The sequence below is a fragment of the Petaurus breviceps genome, unplaced genomic scaffold (genome assembly GCF_028583685.1).
Source record: "Petaurus breviceps papuanus isolate PSGF00001 unplaced genomic scaffold, PetGlider_PUasm1.0 556, whole genome shotgun sequence".
Taxonomy (NCBI): Eukaryota; Metazoa; Chordata; class Mammalia; order Diprotodontia; family Petauridae; genus Petaurus; species Petaurus breviceps.
This window is the reverse complement of record NW_027186374.1, coordinates 114,372-137,384: the sequence shown is the minus strand read 5'-3', so window position 1 is coordinate 137,384 and position 23,013 is coordinate 114,372. Positions and strand designations below refer to the sequence as shown.

The window sequence follows — 23,013 nt, the reverse complement described above, 5'->3', positions numbered from 1 at the left end:
CCAACAGATCAAAGGCGGGGCTTGTGACAGGCCAGCAGGACGGCAAAAACATAATCAGCATCACAGTGGGCCTTGGGACACTTCTCGTGTGTAGGTCAAACAGGCCAGCACCCAAGAAGCAAAGGACAGACTACACTGAAAAGGTTGCCTTGGGAGCAAAGAGAAGAAGCGGTCAGAGGCCCTGGATTCAAATCCTGGCTCTGACCCCTGCCAGCTGGGTGTCTGTGGGCAAGTCACATAGGTGCCCCATCTGTGAGCTGGAGTTTCTAAATGGATAAAGAACTCCAGCCAGGGCAACGATCAACACACTGACGGTGAGCCCACGTGTTGGGAAAGGCGTGACGGACCAGGAATGAGACACGTGTGTGAGGACTGGCCAAGAGGGGAACGTGCTGGGCCGGTGATGCATGTCAGCTCTGGGAGGGGGGAGTAGCAGAGAAAGAGGGAAGATAGATGCTCATTAACTGAGAAATAAAATGACAATGAAGCGGGATGGAGAGCAGCTCAGCACTCACCCCTCCTGCCTTCTCCACCACTCCCAGTGCTCTCCTTCTGGGCGATGCCGTCAGGCCCAGACTGGGCTCAGAGGGCCCCAGATGGGGGCTGCTTCCACCCAGGAACCCCACTAACGCTGCGTGATCCTCAGCAGCTTTCTACACCATGCCCCCGGCCTGGCACCTTCCTCCCTCATCCGCCCCCCAGCCCCTGGATAAACGCTTGTCGACGGGCCCCGGCACCAGCACCTCACAGGGCAGCGCGCCCGTGCCCTGGAGCTGAGGGCTGTGACCCCGCAGAGGGAGGAGGGGGAGGTGTTCCAGGGAGCACAGGCCCAGCTCCGGGGCCGACTCCTGCTTATAGGCTGCACTCCCTGAGCAGGGCTCCCTCTCCCGGGCTCAGCTTAAATGTGAGGATGACAGACCCCTAACTCTCAAGGCCTATGCTGGGAGTAATAATTATTATTATTACTCATTACCTTTTTATCAATCAGCTCAAGAAGGCAACCCCAGTCAATGCATTTTGGGGAAGAAACAGGACCTCTGATGTGTGCGTTTTTTCAAAACAAAAGACAATCCTGGCCATACTTACAGGTCCACACTTCTCATGGGGGGCCAGGCTTGCAAGAGTAAAGCCAGGTGCTGAAACTCCACCTGCTGGTGACTGGCCTCAAGGAGGCCCAAGAAGAGAGCACCGCGTCTCTCCTCATTCTCGATGTCGGCGACGGTGACCTGCAGGGGAGAAAGAAGTGAGCGCTGGAGTGGGGCCCCAGAGGGCCTGGTCTCCAGCCAAACCCTCCTGGGGACGCCCCTGCACAGGCCACGGCCCGTCTTGTTGCCGCGGTCACCTCCCTCCTGCACACCGCGCTCTGAGCCCTGGCTCCCTTCGAGGCTCAGCTGAAAAGCCAGCACAAACCTTGCCGGGCCTCCCCAGGAAGTGCTAGCCCTCCACACCCTTATTTTGCACAATCTGTGTCTTTAGAGGCAGCTACGTGATGCAGCGGAGAGAACATAAGGCCTGGAGTCGTGGAGCCCTGAAATCCAACCCCTCCTGACACTGGCCAGCATCGTGACCCTTGTGGGCAAGTCACTTAAAGCCCTTCCCGCCTCAGTTTCCTTATCTGTAAAATGGGGATAAAAAGGCCTCTGGAGAAGGGCATGGCCAAGCACCCCAACATCTCTGCTACGAGCAGCCCAAATGGGGCCACAAAGAGCCAGACACAACTGAGACCTGCCCCAGGGATAGGCCTCTGAGCCCTTACATCAGTGCAGGCCATCACGTCGGCACACACACACGTGCGCAGTGGAGCCCAACAGAGAGAAGCCTGGGGACGGATTTGGAGGACCCTGTGGGGATCCCAGCCGGTCTCCCAGGGCAAGGACCATGTCGCTGTGGGCCTCAGTCTTCCCTTCTGAAGAGTGGAGAGGCTGGAGCAGATGCCCTCTGAGGCCCGCGCCCCCTCAGCCTGCCCCAGAGCGCGTCAGTGGCCTGAGAACAGCAGTGACTTCATCGGCGTCTCCGTGCCTAGAGGGCCTGGCATGGTGCCCCACAGCACGTGCCCGACAGGTGTGTATACACACCATGTGTCCAGAGGTCCATGGGCACACACAGGCACGTGCATATAGGCAGGAACAGGGACAGGGACCTCCATCTACAGGCACAGAGTTGCCCCTCCCATGAAACGCTTGGTCTCAGAGAACTGCCCAGTGCCAGCTCGGGGTCACACAGCCATGATGGGGAAAGGAGAAGGGAGGAAGCGCTTACAGAGCACCATCTTGTGTGCCATACACTCCCAACACCTCCCTGGGAAGTAAGTGCTCTCTTTATTCCCACTTTACAAATAAGGAAATTGAGGCACACAGAGGCAAGTGCCACAGAAGCCCAGGGTCACAGAGCCAGTAAGGGTCTGAGGCTGCATTCGAATCCAGGCCTTCCTGACTCCCTCTGCTGCAGTTTCTGGTCTTCCTGGCCTTAAGACCAACTTTGTTCCAAGGAGTATAGACCACATTTCCATAGCATGTCTGGGGTTACCAAGGGCTGGCTTACAATGACCCCATGAGTCACACAGCCAAGGACTATCCCCATTTTACAGAAGAGGAAGCTGATAGTAAAGGTTTAAGTGATTTGTGCCAGGTGACGCCGGGGTGGGGGTTCCTCAGCCTCCCTCCTGCCATGCCCAAGTTCTGTTTTCTTTTCTATTTCTTACATGTCTCCAGAGTGGCTCACGCTGCTGTCACAGCGTGACTGAAGACGTGTGCAGAATGAGATCGATTTAAACCAAGGGACAGTGGAAATATGGATCATCTCCCTCCGCTTTCTTGTGTTCCTTCTGGATTCCATCACATAACAAAATAAACCAGACTAGAATTTGCACATCAGACAGACCAGAGATGCACTTTCCCAGATTCCCAGCAGTTCAATGTCCTTGCTTTTGAATTAATCTAAATAAACCACATGTTTCTCTTGGTCTCAGCCAGTAATTCTCTTCCCCAAAACCCATTTCCATCTTAATCTCAGCTCTGTCTCCCCAAAACAAACAAAAGCTAGCCAGTGCATTGAGAGCAGCAGCCATGAATATTTAATCTCTTTTTTATCAGGCAAATAATAATCTTCTATCAGGAAATAAAAATGATTTCCAGAAAAGGGGGAAGATACTTATTTTTGAGGGAAAAAAGCAGGTTTCCTGCTAAGAAAAGACAAGAAGCTGATAATGTCAGATATGGCAGCAATACTAAAACCCAGACCAGAAGAAAGACCAGCAGACACTGAATTCACCCGGCACCCCTTAACAAAAACTGATGGAACTGAATTGAATATGGACCACGGAATGGAGAGCTCAGAGCTTTAGAAGCCAGAAGGAAAGAAGAGAGCTGGCAGTCACAGGGTGTCCCCATCTGAGGCTCATATCACCATATCACCATGGCGGTGATTCCAAAGGCTTCTCCTCCCAGGTTTAGGCTGTCCAGATACTTCACAGCTGAGCTATCTAGGCCTCTATCTCAGCTTCTGTCCAGGGGAAGAACAGCAGCTCTGAAGATGTGTCTATCCCCCACGTTCCACCGGAGACCTTCTTTCCCCACTGACACCAAGCCACTGAGGACAGCTCTTCTGTATGGCCACTGCATATACCACCTTCCTGTCCTACCCGCAAGCCCACAACTCTGTGTCTCCAGTAAGAGTCTGACGTTGTCCACGGCTTTGCTGACAGGGGGCATCTCCTTAACCGCTCTGGACCTGTCATGCTCTCCATGTAGGGAGCTCCTTGATGGGAGGCTGTCAGGTGCTCTTGGAAAGTCCTCTGGGCAAAGTTCAGTGCCTTACTGGCCTGGGACCCACAGCCAGTATGTGTCAGAGGAGGAACTAAACCAAGTCCTCCAGACTCCAAGGACAACCTTCTGTCCTCTGTGTCACAGCACTCAGTCACAGCGTCTGGGAAGGCTCAGCCCTAGTGGTGCTGGCAGTGAGGCTGTCATGGCCTTTTGCTTTTTTCCAAAATTAATTTTTATTCCCATAAATGTCTTTTCATATTCCATTTCCTTCACTTCCAAATATATCCCTCACTCTCCCCTTATCCAACAATCCATCCCTTTTAACAAATAAAAAAGGCAGTTAAGCAAAGCTCACCAACGTATCACCTGACTCAGAGAGTTTATGTCGTGCTCCACACCCATAGCCCCCCACCTCCAAAGAAGGGAGGCAGGGAGAGGAAGGGCATGTCTCATTCTTTAAAATGTGTTTTTCTGAAAACATTCAAATAAATACTTTTCCATATAAAAAGAGAACAGGACAGGGGCAGTGTGTGAAACGGTGAATCTCTCTTATAAAGAGTTCATTTTTCTTTTTTTAAGTATATAATCAATTTAACCCATTTTCAAAGCTGACCTTTTGGTCTGTTTGCTTCTGAGTCCATTGGGCTCACTCACACACCTTTTTAAAAACACTTCCAGGACCGAAGTCTCCTCCTTCTTTCTTCACGTGTGTGCCCTCTGGACTTTAGATGCTGCCCCTCCTTGTAACAAATAAGCAGAGTGGAGTGATGCAGACCCCATGCTTGGTGTGGCCCATTCCCAATGGAGTCATGCCGGCGCTCTGTGACCCCTGCCTCCTCTACATGGTCACCAGCCCTCCTTCCATGACTGACTGGGCTAGAAAGCTATCAGCAGCTGAACTTGGACTCACTGGCCTTGGGCTGGTGGGGGCCCTTTTCTTCCCTCCACAGCCTAGCAGGGCCTCTCCCAGTCCCCACGATCTTCCCAAGAAGAAAATCAAGGATTCACCATTCATGCCCAGTGCGACGCAGCATGTGCCAACCGCATGAGCACACGCTGATTAAGCACCTTCTGAAACTCAGCTCTTCCTACACATAAATAGCTGTTCAACTATGAGGTGACTGTATCCTGCGGCTCTGTCCTATCACCTGAACAATCTGAAAAGGTCTTGGCTTTGAACTTGAGATCGTGGCCAGCTCTGAGGCTCTCAACCCTCTCCCCGAGTTAGTTTTAGAAAATATTATCGGGAGCCAAGATGGCGGAGTAGAGGCATGAACTTGGCATGAGCTCTCCTCCAACCACTTCCAATATGTGTAAAAAATGACTCTAAGCTTTAGGGCTACAGAAACCACAAAGCGACAGAGAGAAGCAAAGCTCCCACCGAAGGCAGCCTGACAGCCCGGCAGGAAGGGTCCATCACACCAAGCTGGGTGCCAAGGGCAGTCCAGCATGAGCCACCCGGTTCCAGCCCCGGGGCGGCCTGATCAGCGGCGGCCAGAGCAGACGTCAGGAGAGTGGATCACCGGCAGCTGTGGCGATCTCCAGACTTGTCAACTCACAAACACCAAAAACAAAGTAAAAGGAACAAGGCGGGGACTAAAGAGCACAGTCTGGGTCCTGCCACCGGGGCGAGAAGTGCCGGAGGTGCAGCAGCCCCAGCAGCCACAGCCCACAGCCTGGCTGTCTCCACAGCTCCTGGCCTGCAGATCTTAGGGGGACCAAGTGACCACTCAGAGTAATCGCTCTTGCTTTAACCTGCTTGAATCTGGATCGCAGTCTTGGGTGGTGGTCCTGGGGTGTGTGGCCAGTGAGCCAGAGCTTGTGGGGGCGGTAGAGAGGGCACCCAACTAATAGCTCCGGCAGCTGCAAAAACCCCAGCGATGTGGGACACAGCTCTCTCCACTCTGGAAGCAGAGTTCTACCCTGGCAAAGAGCTCAAAAGGCAAGTAACAGGCTAGCAAGATGAGGAAGCACAAACAAACCACAGAATCCTTTTTTGGGCCCAAAAAGGATCAAGGCAGGGATCGGGAGCAAGACAGTGCAATCAGAACTCCTGCATCAAAAGCTTCCAAGAAAAATATGAACTACTTACAAGCCATAGAGGAGCTTAAGAAGGATTCTGAAAATCAAGTAAGAGAAGTGGAGGAAAAATTGGGAAGAGAAAGGAGAATGATCCAAGAAAATCATGAAAAGAGAGTCAACAGCCTGTGAAAGGAGACCCAAAAATTCAGTGAAGAAAATAACACCTTAAAAAATAAACTAACTCAAATGGCAAGAGGCCCAAAAAGCCAATGAGGAGAAGAATGACTTAAAAAGCTGAATTTGCCAGATGGAAAAGGAATTTCAAAAACTCACTGAAGAGAATAACCCCAAAATTAGATTAGAGCAAGTGGAAGCTAATGACTTTATGAGAAATCAAGATATTATAAAACAGATCCAAAAAAATGAAAAAAAAAAAAAAAACAGAAGGCAATGTGAAATATCTCACTGGAAAAACAACTGACCTAGAAAATAGGTCCAGGAGAGATAATTTAAAAATTATTGGACCACCTGAAAGCCATGATCAAAAGAAGAGACTAGACACCATCTTTCAAGACATTCTCAAGAAAAATTGCCTTGATATTCTAGGACCAGAGGGCAAAATAGAAATGAAAAGAATTCACCCATCACCTCTTGAAAAAGAGCTCAAAAAGAAAACTCCTAGGAATATTATAGCCAAATTCCAGAGTTCTCAGGTCAAGGAGAAAATACCACAAGCAGTCGGGAAGAAACAATTTGAGTATTGTGGAAACACAATCAGGATAACACAAGATCTAGCAGCTTCTACATTAGGGGATCAAAGAGCTTGGAATATGATATTCTGGAGGTCAAAGGAGTTAGGACTAAAACCAAGAATCACCTACCCAGCAAAAATATGGTCATTCAATGAAATAGAGGATTTTCAAGCATTCTTGATGAAAAAAAACTGAGCTGAACAGAGAATTTGACTTTCAAATACAAGAAGCAAGAGAAGCATGAGAAGGTAAATAGGAAAAAGGAATCATAAGAAATTTATAAAAGTTGAACTATTTACATTCCTACATGGAAAAATGATCATTTTAACTTGTAAGACTTTTCTCAGTATGAGGATAGCTGAAGGGAATATGCATGTGTGTATATATATATGTATGTATACATACATATATGTGCATGTATAGGAGGGTACATGCCTATATAAACATATATGTAAGTACAGGCATATGTATGTTCATGTATACATAGACAGAGGGCACAGGATGAGTTTAATATGAAGGGATGGTATATGAAAAACAAAATTAAGAGATGAGAGAAGAATTTATTGGAAGAAGGAGAAAGGGAGAGATAGATTAGGGTAAATTATCTCATATAAAAGAGGCAAGAGAAAACTGTTACAATCAAGGAGAAGAGAAGGAAGGTGAAAGGGAATGGGTCAACCTTACTCTCATTGAATTTGGCTTAAGGAGGAAATAACATACACACTCAAGTGGGTGTCTTACCCTACAGGAAAGTAGCGAGAAAAGGGATAAGAGCGGGGATGATAGGAGGGAGGGCAGATTGGGGGAGATGGTAGTTAGAAGCAAACATTTTTTTAAAAGGGACAGGATTAAAGTAGAGAATAGAACAAGTGGGGGGTGGGATAGGATAGAGGGAAATATAGTTAGTCTTTCACAATACAACTACTATGGAAATGATTTGGGTAACTACCCATGCACAATCTATATTGAATTGCTTATTTTCCCAGTGGGGGTAGGTGAGGAGGGAAGAAGGAAAAAAATCTGGAACTCAAAAGTTTTAAAAACAAATGTTTAAAAATTTGTTTTTTACATGCAACTGGGAAATAAGATATACAGCTACTGGGGTATAGAAACCCATCTTGCCCTACTAGAAAGTTAGGGGGATAATGGGGGAGGATATACGAGAGAACAGATTGGGGGAAGGGGTATTCAGTAGGCTTGCTGTTTTGGGGTAGGAGTAGGGGAAAGACAGGGAGAAAAAATTGTAATTCAAAATCCTGTGGCAATGAATGTTGAAAACAAAAAATTTTAAGAAAGAAGAAAATATTATTCCTGCAAAAAGAGTGAAACAGACACACAGAAACACCCAACACTTGCATCAAGTTACTGGTGCCCTCTCCATCCCCTCCAAAGGGCCCTAACACTAGCTGGGATCTTACCCCACTCATTTGGCATCTTCACTGATCTTGGACAAAGCCTGAAAACCAGCCCCTCCAAGGCTTCTCACAGGCTTGTCTGGGGTATCGTGTCTTGATCACCTCCTTGAGGGGTGTGGGGCATAAGGGGAGAACCATGGTCACCTGTCTGTCATCTACAGAGGACACAGAACATGATAAAAACAACGGAAAACGGTGCCATTATTGCTTCTTGCTACACTTCCAGTTGAGCATGAGCGGGCTTGGTGAGGTTCTGCATCCAGGATTCTCTGGGCTCGTTTTCTCCTCTGCTGCTCTGGGCTGTGTGGCGAGGCCATGCTGCTGGTAGTCTCCCACCCGCCTCCATGGTTAGCACCTTGCAAACGAGTTTATGCTCCGAACTCATGCTGCACCTGGTTGCCATCTCTCTCCAACTGGAAAGGATCTGGGGTTTGGCTGGTTGGACGTGGCTTCTGGGCTGTGTTGGCCTCCTCCATCTGACGACTGCTTTCCCTCAGATGCACTTCTGTATGAACACGGACGATACAAGTTGAGAGTTTTTCATCCACAGCTCATTTTCTGTCTCAATGCTTCTCTGAGTAAGTCAGATTAGAACCGCAATCGCTGGACAGTGTCTTCTTCATGACTTTATCTTAGCTTCAGAGTTGGTATTAGTTTTGATGATTCTTCTAAGAGATCAATGGATTTGGAATCAGGAAGACTGATCCACATGAGTCCAAATCCAGTGTCAGAAACTAACCAGTTGGGTGACCCTGGACAAGTCACTTAACCCTGTTTGCCTCAGTTTCCTCATCTGTAAAGTGAGCTGGAGAAGGAAATGGCCAACCATTCTTTGCCAAGAAAGCCCCAATGAGGTCACGGAGTGTTGGACACGATGGGAAAGACTGACCCCAAAGCGGCCCCACATGGGGTGTGCAATTCTGTCCCTTCCTGCTTGGTGATGTGCGTTGGGGTCACCATCTTGAATGGCTCCCTCTCTTCTCTTAAAGACGATCTCAGTCTGTCAGCCATACTTCCTGACCACCCACTCTGTGGCACTCTGTCAGATGCTGAGGACACAAAGACGATGATTGCATGCAGGATCCGGCCCCAGAGATATGCCCCAACACGCTTCTCAGTAGCCTCCTCATTCTATCTGGAAGTCACTGAATACCAAGACACAGGCTTGCTTAGCTGGCAGGATCCAGACCAGCCCTTCCTAGAACTTCTCTGCTCTTGTCTTCTCTGAAACAGAGAGCACCACCCAACTGGGCTGGACTGAATCACGTACAGCACTCATTGGGTGTGTGACCCGCACTAGGTACTATGCCAAGCACGTAGAATCTAAACATAAGTGAAAAGAAGGGGAGTCCATGCCCCCAATGACCTGCACCCTAACATGGAAGACAACCCAGAAAAGGTAGGGGACGAGAAGGAAGAAAGGCAGAAAGGCAGTGCAGAGGGGCAGGAGCTCCACCAGGTGGGGAGGAACGTGCCAACCAGAAGCAGTCACAGCACAGGGTGGGCTTCCCGCTCCACTGAGAGGCAGCAGAACATAATGAAGAAGTCATGGAGTCATGGAAACACAGAGTTCTGATTGTGAGACTATGGACAATAATTCTCTTAAGCCCTCAGTGAGCCACCGAGGACACCAGCTAAGTACTAGGTGCCAATCTGAGTTAGTGGACAGTTTCCTCACCAGTCCAGCCTACCCATCGTCCCTCCTAATGTCACTGTAAATATGTTCAGTGCCCTGCACAAAGAAGGCAAGTGAATTAAGGACCAAAGGCCCTAAGGCAGGAAGGGACTTAGAACCTACCTAACAAAGAAAGTCAGAACCAGAAAGACCCACAGAATGTGGAACGTGAGGGACTGAAGGGACTTTAGAACATGAAATGCTGGAGTTTAAGGGACCCTGGAACATGGTTTGTCAGAGGAGGGAGGGCCTTAAAAGCATATTACCTAGAACGTCAACGATGGCGGGAACTGCAGAAGAGACAATGCCAAAGCTGGAAGGGGCTTACAAAGATAAGAGGATGGTTTGTTGGGAAGGCCTTTAGAACAGGCACACAGAAAGTCAGGGCTAGAGACGTGGACTCTCCAAACAGCAAGTAACCTTAATGAATGGAATGCAGGAAAGCAAAGGGCGTTAGAACAGGGCATTCCATTCAACGCACATTTCCTGAGCTCCAACCACATGCAAAATGCAAAGTCCATGAAAGACTGAGGAATGGGAGAGGAGACACTAGGCTGAAGGAGGACAAATGGTGGTCCAATTTTTAAAAAGGGGGAAGGAATGGAGGCTGCACACTCTAGGACAAAGAGTCTGACTGTGATTTCTAGCAAAATCTAAAACGTATCATGAAAATGGCGATTGTGAGGATCTACAACAGGAAGCCCCACAAAGGCCAAAAGCCCAGTTGGCTTCACCAACAACGTGGACTCTCCAAGTGCCAGGGTAAGCTTGTGTCCTCTGGAGACAATGTGACCGGACTCGAACATCCGGGGAACACTGTACCCCTCACTGTCTCAGGCTTCCCAACACAGCTTAGTCTCCTATGGCATTGCTGTGCACAAGACACAGGGAGTGGGGCTAAGTAAAAGAGCCACCAGCTGGGTTCAGAATTGGCTAAATCAACAGAAACAAAGTGCAGCTCTCAATGCCCTGTCGCCATCTTGGAAGGAGTTCTCTAGGGAAATGTACCACAGGTGCCTGAAAATGCGTAGCAGTGACTGGGGTGTTAACATGAAACGTGCAGAAGACAAAAAGCTGCAAGGGTCAGGCAGCATGCTGGAGGCCGGCCGGCCTCAGACCAGGCCCAAAGACCGGCCCACGATAAGACGGCACTAAATGTAAAGTGAAGTCTTATGTGTGGGTATTAAAATGACAGACGCACACAAACAACGTGGCAAGGTCCAGTCACGAGGGGAAGCAGTCTGTCTGAAAAATGAGCTTGAAAGGCTGGCAGATACAACCTCGCTGAGTAGGCAGGACATGCTGGGAACCAAAATCATAACGCGGCATTTGGCCATCTGGAGAACGCGGACCGAGGGTGCAGTAAGCTGCGGGACAAATAGATGAATTTCCGCTCTGACAAAAATCTCAGCACGGACCCCATGCTGGGCATCACCCGATTTGGAGTTAGGCAGACTGAACCCTAGGAGCCACGTGACAATGGCCACATCATGAGGGCACCACGTCCTAGAACAGCTCACCGATGAGCCCGCGGGCCTGATCCACGCGAAGAGCCTGATACCGTACAGAGCTGCGGAAATGACAAATGGCCGCTCCCTACAGACGTGAGCCTGATGCCTGCTTGGGTCTGGTGGCTTATCAAAGGTGCCTGTGGAGTCAAGCAGCATTCGCCCTGCCGGGACCACGGATTCGCTGGCAGAGTCATTTCTTGATTCCATTTTCCTCCTACTTTGCCTCTCAGTGGCTCCACTGATTTGCCTCCATGCACAGAAGCTGTCCCCAAACTCGGCTGCAGAATGATGAAGGGTCCTTCCTCCAGAGGTGACCAGAGGATCCCTGCTTCATGAATGCTCATGTCCACTTCTGCTCCTGTAGGGCTTTATCAGACAGAATGCAAGCCTGGCACCCCCTTCCCAGCTGTTCCCGCTACCCCTCAACCTCTGGGGGGATCCTGCCTATTGTGGCACATGTCTCCTAAGGACCTGCTGTCTGCCTGTCAGGACCTAAGACCCCAGGTCTGACCAAGGGCACCCCACGGCCCCCATGAAGCTGACAGCAGCCCTGACTCCGTGACTAGCGTGGCTGTTCCAAGCAAATAACACTGTTATCCCACCAAGGAAGCTGGGGTTTTACACCGTGACTGAGAGTCGCTTCACTTCCCACTGGTGTCTCCAATCCGGGCAGGTGAGTGTCTGCATACTGTCGTCCTCCAAGGGACACGATCACAGGAGTGGCAGCCTGACAGTGTCCCTGGTATCCAAAGGATGCTGGGAAAATGAGATGAGAACTTCCAGCCCATCGCGGGGAGCAGCCTTGAAGGAGGAGAGGACAGCGTTGGCTGCGACTTGTACCAGGGGATGGACTGCCACACCAATGGAGTCCTAGACCCACTGAACACAAACATTTCCCATGTAAGCCATGCTCCATTCACTTCTAGATAAAGCTTCCAAAACTGCTGTCGTTGATCCGTCATTTCAGCCATGTCTGACTCTGTGAGTCCACTGGGGGTTTTCTTGGCAGAGACACTGGAGGGCTTTGTAATTTCCTTCTCCAGTTTGTTTTACAGATGAGGAAACTGAGGCAAACAGGATGAAGTGACTTGCCCAGGATCTCCTATCTAGTCACTGACTGAGGCCGGATTTGAACTCAGGAAGGTGAGTGAGCCTTTCTGAATCCAGGCCCCACACTCTGCAAGATGGCACTAGCTGCCAAAACCAAGGCAGACACAACAGTAACGTGACCTCGGCCCTGCCCAAAGGGAGCTTCTAAGCTAATGGGGGAGATCAGCCAACAGCACAACAAATGCCCCCTCCCAAGTCCTCTTGGCTAGCCTGAGAGTGACTTCTTACTCCTGTCCCACATCTGGTGTGGTCTTTCCAGACTGTGCTCAGGGACTATGACTAGGCTGGCTGGTGGGCAGTCAAGTGGGTCGAGATTCTTTGGGGGAGAAGCAACATGGCCCTGAAAACTAGGTGGAAATTGTATCTAAAATTATAAGCAGGAGGAAAGATGATTAAAGGAAGCTCCATTGAGAGGGCATTGGGGAAGGGTAGAAAGAGTGGGCCAGGGGCCCGGGAGGGTGGGGCCGACACGAGCAGGAGCTCTGGCCAAGGCACTCTCTGAGGCTGGAGGGTGCCCTCCACCACCACGCATCTGCACAGGCTGGATCACAGGGCAATGCTGCCCAGGAGCCCCGCTGCTCATCAAGTGACAAATGAACGCCTCACTCAAGGCCCCCAAAGCTTGGCCCACCAGCACGTCATACCGGAGCCCTTCAGACCTTCAGGGGCTCCTTCCTCACCTCCAGCCACGCCTGGAGCAGACTCCTGCAGGAATCCTCCTCCTGCTGGACTCAGCTCAGCAGGTCGACAGCCACGTGTGGACTCGGGCAAGGCACTAGCAACGCCAAGAAATCTAACTTTCATTCCCAGCTGGAAGGAATTCCTCTCCTCCTTTCTGCGTCACCTCCCAAGACTCTTCAGGGACTTCGATGCCTTAAGGATACGGGTCTTGCTCCCTATCCCTCCCACAGATCAATGACAACAGCGCCTAGGGTTCTTACGCTCACGCGCATAGCGCCAAGTGCAGTGTATACAACAGGCATTTAATAAATGTCACCAAGCGGTGTATACGGCAGGCACTTAATAAATGTCACCGAGCGGTGTATATGGCAGGCACTTATAAATGTTGCCTGAATGCAGTGCAAGGAAACCCTCACCCACCTCCCTACAGAATGGGGATGAGATGGCAGACCCTCCATCCACTAGGCGCCCCAAGACCACCAGAGCCTTCCTCCACGAGGTGCGCAGGCTAACACCCGAGGCACAAGAGGCCGTGGAGGAGGGGTCCCTGCACTAGCAAAGACACTCCTCCTCCTCCGAGGCCTCTCCTATCCACATCAGCCATGATTCCCACCACACTCCAAGGCAGATGACTGGGCATTGCCCCAATTCTACAAACAACCCGTGGCCTATAAGTTCGCAATCTGTGCCTCTTGTCCAAAGTGAAACATGGGGAAGCCACAAGAGCTGGGACTGGAATCGAGGTCACACACCCCAGCCCTGGCTCCGAAGAGAGCCAATAAAGCCACGCGGGAGGGGGACTCGCCTGGCCGGGGACCAGGCAGCGAAAGTGCAGAGACTGCTCTCACGCATGAGGAACCCCAAAGGAGGCCGGTGTAGCTGGCCCGTAGAGGGGGCAGCAGACTGGCGGGGAGGGGCTAGGCCGTGATAGGCTTTGAACCTGGAGGGAAGGATGAGTCCCTGGAGCTTACTGATGGGCAGGCCTGCACTTCTGGAACATTCCCATCAGCCAATCGGAGAATGGATTAGAGGAGAAAGAGAGCCGAGGCCAAGAGGAGAGTCAGGAAGACGGTGTCTGCACGTGAGGAGGGACCCGGGAAGCTGGAAACAAGGTCTGATGAGACACGGGACGGCCGGGGTCAGTGAGGCACTAACAAAGGGTCCGAGGCGGCCAGCCAGGGTGACTGGGGGCAGCCTGACAGTAACAGGCACTGAGGAAGGAGACCCGAGCGTGAGTCCTGGGACTCCAATACAGGCACTCCCGCTGCTATGGGCCCTGCCCAAGAAAGGGAAGCAAAGGACACAGAGGCGCTTTCAGAAACTCCTCAGAACCAAGGCACTTGCCCACATTGGGCACTTAATGAAAGGATGGCTGCTCGAGGAATGAATTTGTGACAGGGACAAAGCTGAGTCCTCAAGGCAAAAAAGCCACAATCCTCAAGGGAGGAACCTTGTGTTCTGGAAGGTTTTTCAAGGGCCTGACTCCAGGCCACTTCATGCCCATCTGTCCCAGCCTGCAGGGTACTTGGCCCCCTGGCTTCCTCCTGTGCCCAGCTCAAACACCACCTCCCACAAAGAAACCCCAGTCCAGATTCCTCCCATGTTAGTAGAAGAGGCCTCAGCCTTCCTGAGGGGAGGCATTGCTCTTGGCGGTACCCCCGAGCAAGTAAATGCTTAATAAGTTGTCTGCAGAGTAAAAGTAGAGATCATTTTACCCAGTGACATTTGGGGATCTCTGTTTCCTTCACCATCGCTCTGCAGAGCAAGTCACACGGCCTCTCGGCCGTTCTGGACAGCACAGGCTGCCCCGTCCACAGCCCGCGCGCGGCCTCTGGTCCTTCAGATGGAGCCTGGCGCTGGTGCTCATCTGAGCACCCACCGCTACTTTACCGCCTCTGCTCCACCTCGGTCCACAGAAATCTTCCTAAGTCTCCCCAACTTACCCTGTGTGTCATTTCTTAAGGCACAAAGTGCCTCATTCTCTGTGGAGGCCACCACTCATTCAGCCATCCTGATGAACCTGTAATAGCTGCATTTCCAAGTTCCCCACGGCCAGCTCTGCTCCACACTGAGCTCTCTATGGGGCATCTCTCTGTCTTTCCTCTCCCTGGGGCCACATGCCCAGAATGACAAGGTCACATACATCGCATACAAACATTTTAGTCATTTTCTCCACCTAATTCCAAGTTATTTTTCCACAAGGCCGGACAGCGGCACCCTGGTGAACTGGGATGTGCCCATCTTCCCAAAGTCAACCATTTGCTCTTTTAAAAACGGTTTCAGTCCTCTGACATTACCTGCAAAGCATGAGGAGCCTGGCAGAGCCCTGGCATGCCAGCTATTTCCATATTTATCTCTTTGTTTTAAATGCTTGTGTCAATGCCCTAGAGAGCTGGGATATTATTACTTTATTACAGAAGTCAGATGAAAAAAACGCCTGCCACTTCATGGCTTCTTTTTATTCGACCTACACTGACTTTATACATTTTTAGACATTTTTATGAAATCCAAATTGAGCATTCTGTCTGCAGTTGTTTCCTGAGGAATTCCTCCCCCGACCATCAGCGTAAAGAAGCCACCTTCCATGTCTATGGTGCCTGAACGTCCACTGGGAGGGGGACCCCTAGAACCGAAAAGGGCAGAGCCAGAAGAGACCTTGGAACGGTGCACGCGGTGGCCAGAAAGGCCCTTAGACACCCCCAGTCTAACCCCCTCATCTGCCATGTAAGGAAACTGAGACCCACCGGGCACATGCCCCAGTCAGAAAACTGGCTGTTTGGATAAACAGGTGATGGGATCAGCTGCAGCCACCAAGGCAGATAAAGCCCAGGCGGAAATGTAACATTCTCAGCCCATGTTGTCTTTTGCATTAAAATGAAGAAGAAAGGAGTTCATGGTGATGGGTGCTAAAATAATTTTTTAAAGGAAACATCCGTATTTTGACCCATATTCTTCATGCACCAGTTAACTAGAAAATTACAAAACCTGTGCCGTTGAGATAAAGGCAGCACGGGGATTAGCGCGATTCTCCTGACCCATCCCTGCCGCTGCCGCCCCCTCCAGGCTGAGCTCCTCCACTTCTGGAGGGAGGCCGCTGGCGGGAAGGTGGCAGTGCCCGCCTGCCAGGGGGAGTAGCCCCCCAGAGCCCAGCCTGGCCGGGATGTGGGGGTGGGTGGGGGCCCCTTCTTACAGCACCTAGAGCCTAATTAAATATTAAGTCCCTCTGATGGATGCAAACTATGCTAAGAGGATTAGTAGCCACACTGAAGGGGCAGAGCCACATTTTCTGATAATTAAACTTGGCAATATCATTATCTTGTCTTATCTTTGCTCATTAAGAAACTATCTTCATCCTCCCTGTTACCTGAAATCCAGCTAGGCCCCAGGAGGGCAGAAGGGGAAGGTCTCCCCCTGGCCAGGCAGCCCATCTCACAGAATGACAATGGGTTAGCTCACCCCTCCATGGGCCTCAAGAGGCACCATCGCCCCCACAACATCCTACGGCAGCCTATGACACCCTGGACCCCCTTCACGGGGGTGGGACAAGGCCCAAACCTGCCTCAGTTTCTCCCACATCCCTTCGAATGATGCTCCCTTGGGCCCTCCCCTCCCATCCAGCCGCACTGCCCTCTGCCGTATCTTCTCCAAGCCAGCCAGGCCTCAGACAGCAGGGTCTCTGCACCATCAATCCACAAACGGTTATTAAACACCTGCTGCATGCCAGGAAGAGTGCTAAGGGAGGCAAAGACCAAAGGAGAACAATCCTTCCCTTTAAGGAGCTTCTAACCAATAACATGTGCCCACAGTCAACAGGAGACGATTTGGGGGCTGTCTGTTTTCAGCAGGGGGCATCAGAGGGCCTCCTGTCTGAGGGAGGCCCTGAGCTGAGCTGTGGGGGGTTTAGGAGGCCGAGGGGACAGAGGCCTGGCAGGAAGGGAAGACAGGTAGGGCCAGGCCCGTGGAACGCCACGTGTGGCCGTGGGGCCAGAACACAGATGGTAAGGAGACTCAACTTCCAATGAGCAAGTGTGTGTGTGGACAGGAGCCACAGGGAAAGGGCAGCAGCCAGTGTCTACAGAGGGTCAGTGAAGGGCTGCAGAATGTCCCACAAGCACGTCTCATCTGAGCCTTCCAGAGATCCTGGAAGACAGGGGCCGCTGTGACCCCACTCTGCAGCTGAGAAAACCAGGGCAGACAAAGGCTGCAGGACTGGTCAGGGAATGAACGAATGAATGAAAATGCATCTAAGTATTTCTTATGTAGCAGAAACTGTGCTAAACACTGGGGTACCAATACAGAAGGCAGGCGTGGGGGGTCATTACAGCAGCAGAGGATGATGGGAGCCAGAGAGGGCAGGAAGTCTGAGGAGCTAGAGCCTGGGGCAGCTGGGCTGGAGACCCGAGACAGGAAGGGAAGCAGGAGGGCGGGGAGGACAAAGCCAAAGAGGACCAGAACGATGTGACAGGGACTGGCCTTAACTCCCAAGGCCCCCTCAGATCCCACTGAGAGGCTCCTGGGCAGCCAGACAGGAAGAGCCATTGCCAGCTCCTCCTGGCCCCACTTCACAAACCCATGGCAGCTCCCGTACTGGGATGAGGAGAGTCTCTCCCAACGATCCCTGCAGGACAGAGAAGACCCAGGCCTTGTCATTATGTGCCAAGGTTGTCTCAGCCTTACCAGCCACCCATTACATCCCCAGAACTGCCATCTGACCTGCTGATGCCCCACAAGCCTCTGGGCTGTGCTCTCGGTGCCCACCACTGTGCCCTGAAGATGCCCGTGCCTTTCCATCGGCCCAGCAAATGAGCCCCTTTATATGTCTTAGAGTGTGATCGCTCCTGAAGAACAGGGATTGCCTTGTTTTGTGGGCCCATCACTCAGCACAGTACCAGGCATACAGTAAGCCCATCAAGCATAATTTTCATTCATGTACATTGCAATATCTGATTATGAGAAGTAAAGAGGTCTTCATGCAAAACACTGATCTTTTCTATGCTGAAGTCAGGCTCAGAATGTCTCCCTTTCTGTCTCCCAGAAATATCATTAGGATAGCTGAGAAAATAGATGGGAAAGTTTTCTGGGCTAAGCTCCAAAGGGTTTCTGAGTTTCTACCAAAATAAAGGATAAAGGAAAGAAAGGAAGAAAAAAGAAGAAATAAAGAGAGAGGGAAGGGAGGGAGGAAGGGAGGGAGGAAGGAAGGAAGGAAGGAAGGAAGGAAGGAAGGAAGGAAGGAAGGAAGGAAGGAAGGAAGGAAGGAAGGAAGGAAGGAAGGAAGGAGAGCTGAACACACGTCTGTCACCTCTCCAGATTATGCTAAGTACCCACTTTTCAGTGACAGTCTTAGTGGCTCTGGTGAAATAATGGGGGGCTCCTTGGTGCTCGCCACCTCCCACCCCAGGAGGGCCAGAGAGTCCTGCTTCAGGCAGAAGGCAATGGATTCCCTTCTCATTTGGCAAAGGGAACAAGGGATGACGAGGGTCAGGGTGAGTGAGGATGGTAGCCTTTATATAGCACTTCTAAGGTTTGCAAAACATTTTACTAACATCTCCTTTGATCCTTGCACCTCTGGGAGGTGCTGGTATTATACCATTTTACAGATGAGGAAACTGAGGCAGAAACCGTTAAGTGACTTGCCCAGGGTCACCCAGCTAGTAAGTGGCCAAGGCTAGATTTGAACTTCAGGCTTCCTGACTCCAGGTGCAGCTCTTGGAGAAGTGAGGCATTTGGCCCCCACAATGTGGACATCGCATCTGCTACTACCCCACTTAAATGGGGTGCCCCCCAAAGGCCAACCTCAGGGCAGAGCAGTGAGCTCACAGCTAATGCACAGAGCCACTTGTGAACATCCTTAGTGGGCATGACCACAGGGGTAGTCTGCAGCCAGAGGCTCTAGCCACCTATCTCAAAATGGGCGACTGTAAGGTATATGCCCCCGTGCCCCTACTCACCTCCCGCCCCCTTCTGTTGAGCTAAGACAGAACTATGGCACATGTGCCTGCACTGACTGGCACCACTGCATTCATGTTCTTATAAACAGAGGCATTAATTAAGCACCTACGGGGCCTGGGAAGTGGGAGGGGGGGTCCCGAAGGTCAGTCTGGCCAAGCTAGATCCCACTCCACCCAGCGCTACCAGGCACGGCCACTCAATGTGATGGGGCTGCCCAGGGAAGACGGGGCGCTCAGTGGGGCCAAAGGGTGAGAGGAGGAGGTGGGGAGAGGGAGCCTGGGAGAAGCTGCTCACCTGCCTCTGGGGCCACATGGCCTTGAGGATGGCCTCTGTCCGGAAGAACACCAGCAGCTTCCTGTCCTCATCTGTGAGATGGAAGGAGCACTCCATGCTCTGTAACACCTGCACGCGGGGCTTGACGGGCAAGGCGTCGTCAGCACAGAAGGGCCGGAACCACTCCAGTAGGTCATCGGAGGAAAGCAGCCTTTCCCTGAAGCCAAAAGCAGCGATCGCTTAGAGCACACAGAAGCTTACAGTCACTCCTGCCTCATCAGGTGCTGGGCCTGCAGTCTGGGCTGAAAGACGTGGCCCCACTGTGCGCCTTCCCTGGGACACCTGGACCCATCCCCGAATAAGGTCTGGACAGAAAGATGGGCTGGATGAAGAAGGTGGGCAGCAGCCAGATGACGGCGCCAGATGACCACCCCCACGGCAGACTTCTGTGGCACCGGAGCTCGCCCACTGATGCCTCTGGACCTGTTGGCAAAAGCAGTGGTTCCTCGAGTCACGGGCCCAAGACCCAGAGCTGAAGGGAGCCGAGGAGCCAGCCACGGAGCTCAGTGGGCAGCAGAACTAGGATCTGAACCCAGGGTGAGCCCTTCTCACCGGAGTGACAGGCAGCTGGGTGGTGCCCTGGGGATGGGACGGGCCTGGTCAGGAAGCTGGTGGTATTCAGGTGTTTCAGTCCTGTCTGACTCTGTGACCTTGTTTGGGAGAGATTTGCCATTTTCTTGGCAGAGATACTGGAGATGTTTGCCATTTCCTTCTCCAGCTCATTTTACAGATGGGGAAACTGAGGCAACCGGGGGAAATTATTTGCCCAGGGTCACACAGCTGGTAATCACTCTGCATTCTATTAACCAACCAAAAGTTGTGCAATCATCTACTCCCTGTTTAGGTAATCCTTTCTTTCTATAAAGTTTTATAATTTATTTACATGATTGTGTGCCAGGTCAGGTCTATGCTTCGCAGTGATTCTGAATGGCTGGCTCGGCTGGGAGTCCACCAAAAACTAACAATTCCGTGCATCTATTTCATACCCTGCTACTTCCCTGATTAGTGGTGTCTGTTCCTTTTAGTTGAATCACTAGAAATCTCTAAGAAAACAATCACACCATCTGCAGAAAGCAGTAACTTGGTCTCTGCCTCTTAATTCCTTATAATAGTCATGGAATTCAAAGATCCCTCGGTATTGGCTTGGTTTTTGGTTTGATTGTATTAAAACCCAGAGCTTGTGAATCCCACTTGTGGGATGGACTTGTTGATGTGAAAAGAGAGGGCTGAACTGGGAGGAGCTGGTCATGTAAATTTAGAGAGACACAAGAAAAGGGAGAGGCAGAAGAACTTTTTGGAAGCAGCATCTTGGAGACAGAGACGGAGAGGATTGCTGAGGGCCACTTTGAATTGCCCAGGACTTTTGAGAGCTGGCAAGGACTGAGGAGACATGGCTGTTATGCTGGTACTTTGTTTTGATGTTGTTTTGCCAGGTTCGTCCACTGGTGAAGGACAGTGCTGTTGTTGCAGAGCTCTTGGAACCTTACTGTTGGTTCAGAGCTCTTGAGACTATTCTGCAGACAGAGAGTGAATTCTGTCCACTGGTGAAGGCCAGTGCTGTTGTTGCAGAAGATCTGGAACCTTGCTGTTGGTTCAGAAGCCCTGAAGAAGGATTTTCTTGTTGTATGTTTACAGAAATCCTGGAAGAGGGTTTTGTTAATGTTTTCAAGGGTCCTAGGACTGTTCTGCAGACAGAGAATGAATTAATGAAGACACTGGCAATGCATCTTGTGGCCTTGCAAAGCTTTGTCTCCCCAGGAACAAAGATTGCTGGGAACTTGCCTCTGGTCAAGATGAAGAAAAGACCTCCATTTGGGTATTAAATGCTGTGCTTAAGCTTGATGTAACTGTGGGGTAGATTCAATTGTGATCTGAAGGTGGGGAACTTTTGACTTTTTGGTGCTCTGTGATTGAACAAATGAATGTACTTTACTTATGATTGGAAACATCTCCATTTGAGAAGAAGGGCTTTGTGGTTGACTAAATGAATATAATGACCAGGGGTGGGGTAGTACTTGGAGATTATTGAATTATACTTGGTGAATGCTGTATTTTGAAAGATGCTATATGTTCATTCTCTCTGTTCTTAATTTTTCACTGAATAAAATGGAGAGCAGCTATGCTGGTATTTTGAACCTTGGGAAGTTGCCTTTGATTGGCATTACATTCCTCGATTTCTTCTCCTTGACTTTTTGCTTGAGCTGATGTGTCCGGAGTTATGGGCCTCCTGGCTTCGTCTAGGGCCTCACTAACAAAGCCTCCGTATTTTAATCCATCACAGATAATGCTGAGTCTCAGTTGGAGACAGACACTGGTACTGTACTAAGGAAACACCTGTTTCTTCTTTTGCTTTCTAGTGTTTTTAATGGAAATCTGTGTGTTACATTTTGTCCATGACGTAATCGTGTGTGTTTTGCTATTTTCGGTATCAAACACCCCTATGTTACAGCATCCTTAACACTGAAAGGATCCTGACTCCTTGTTTGAAATCCAACTCAGTCACAATGTCCCACTGTAACAATCTGTTGCTTTAAACACATTGTCATCATTTAGCTCCTTGCAGATCTTCCCGTTTGGTGACCTTGCTGTGCTTCTCCTGACTCCTGCGTGTGCCTGGAAGCAGACCTCGTGCAAGCCTCCCTGTGCTAGGCCTGTGGTGCAGGGGGGCCCCAGCTGGGCCTGTGGTGGAGCTGAAGCTCGTTCCCTCAGTGCGGTGCTGGCCTCAACCTTGGCAGTGACCGTACCAGGCACGGCGCCTGCACCTTCCAAGGCCCCGACAAGCACGTGCTCCCCGGGCAGCGAGTTCGGAGGGATCAGTTCTGCTCCGTCCCCCACCCCCATCTAACGGTACAAGGCTGAGTCCTGCTGGCTCCAGGCTCCGGCTCAGGGCACGGGCTTGTCTACAAGTCCTGGCTGCAGAGTTTGTGGCTCTCTTTCTTTGGGCGTTTTTCACCATTCTTCCCTCAGGTACTTGAGGGTTTGTAGGAGGTCTGGGCCTCTCCAGGATCTTTCCCATAATCCCCAGCCCCTGCAGTTTGTTTTAAATCAAGTAAAACAGATGTGTATAGGGGTGTAGGCACATGTTTACTTGTTTTACTGATACACACACATAATGCCATATTGTAGATGGTGCTGAGCGTGCAGGCATGAGTCCTGGGATAGGGAGAGGCTAACTAGCTGTCCAGGGGCACACAAACCAGAGGCAGGACCTGATTTCAAAACTGGAGTTGTGTGCACTCAAACTCACTGCCTCCTGTGATAGTAATGGCAATTAAAGATTCCCCTGTATTGGCTTGGTTTTCAAATTGATTGTGTTAAAACCCAGAGTTTGTTAATCCCACCTGTGGGATGGGCTTGTTGATGTGAAAAGAAAGTCCTGAACTGGGAGGAGCTGGTGAGGTAGATTTGGAGAGATAAGAGAGAGGCGGAAGATCTTTTTGGAAGCAGCACCTCGTGGAGAGAGAGAGACTAAGAGAATTGCTGGTGGCCGCTTTGAATTGCCCTGGACTTTTGAGACCTGCCCCCTGAGCTGCCAAGGACTGAGGAGACATGGCTGTTTTGCTGGTACTTTGTCTGTCTGTTTTGATGTTGTTTTGCCAGATTTGTCCACTGGTGAAAGACAGTCCTTTTGTTGAAAAAGTCCTGGAACCTGGCTGTTTGCTAAGAAGCCCTGAGACTGTCCTGCAGACAGAGAGTGAATACTGTCCACTGGTGAGGGTCAGTGCTGTTGTTGCAGGGGTCTGGAGACTGTCCTGCAGACAGAATGAATACTGTCCACTGGTGAAGGACAGTGCTGTTGTT

At 50.8% G+C, this 23,013-nt stretch overlaps 1 protein-coding gene across 1 annotated transcript in view; it reads right to left on the bottom strand.

Annotated features, from left to right (window-relative positions):
- NBAS (NBAS subunit of NRZ tethering complex) overlaps positions 1 to 23,013 on the bottom strand; it is a gene marked incomplete at its 5' end in the record, with an annotated part of 159,893 nt that overhangs the window by 23,230 nt on the left and 113,650 nt on the right. Inside the window, 2 exons of the mRNA XM_069102791.1 lie at positions 1,087 to 1,226; positions 19,174 to 19,369. Of these exons, the coding sequence (XP_068958892.1) occupies positions 1,087 to 1,226; positions 19,174 to 19,369 (336 nt within the window). The remainder of the gene's footprint in view (positions 1 to 1,086; positions 1,227 to 19,173; positions 19,370 to 23,013) is intronic.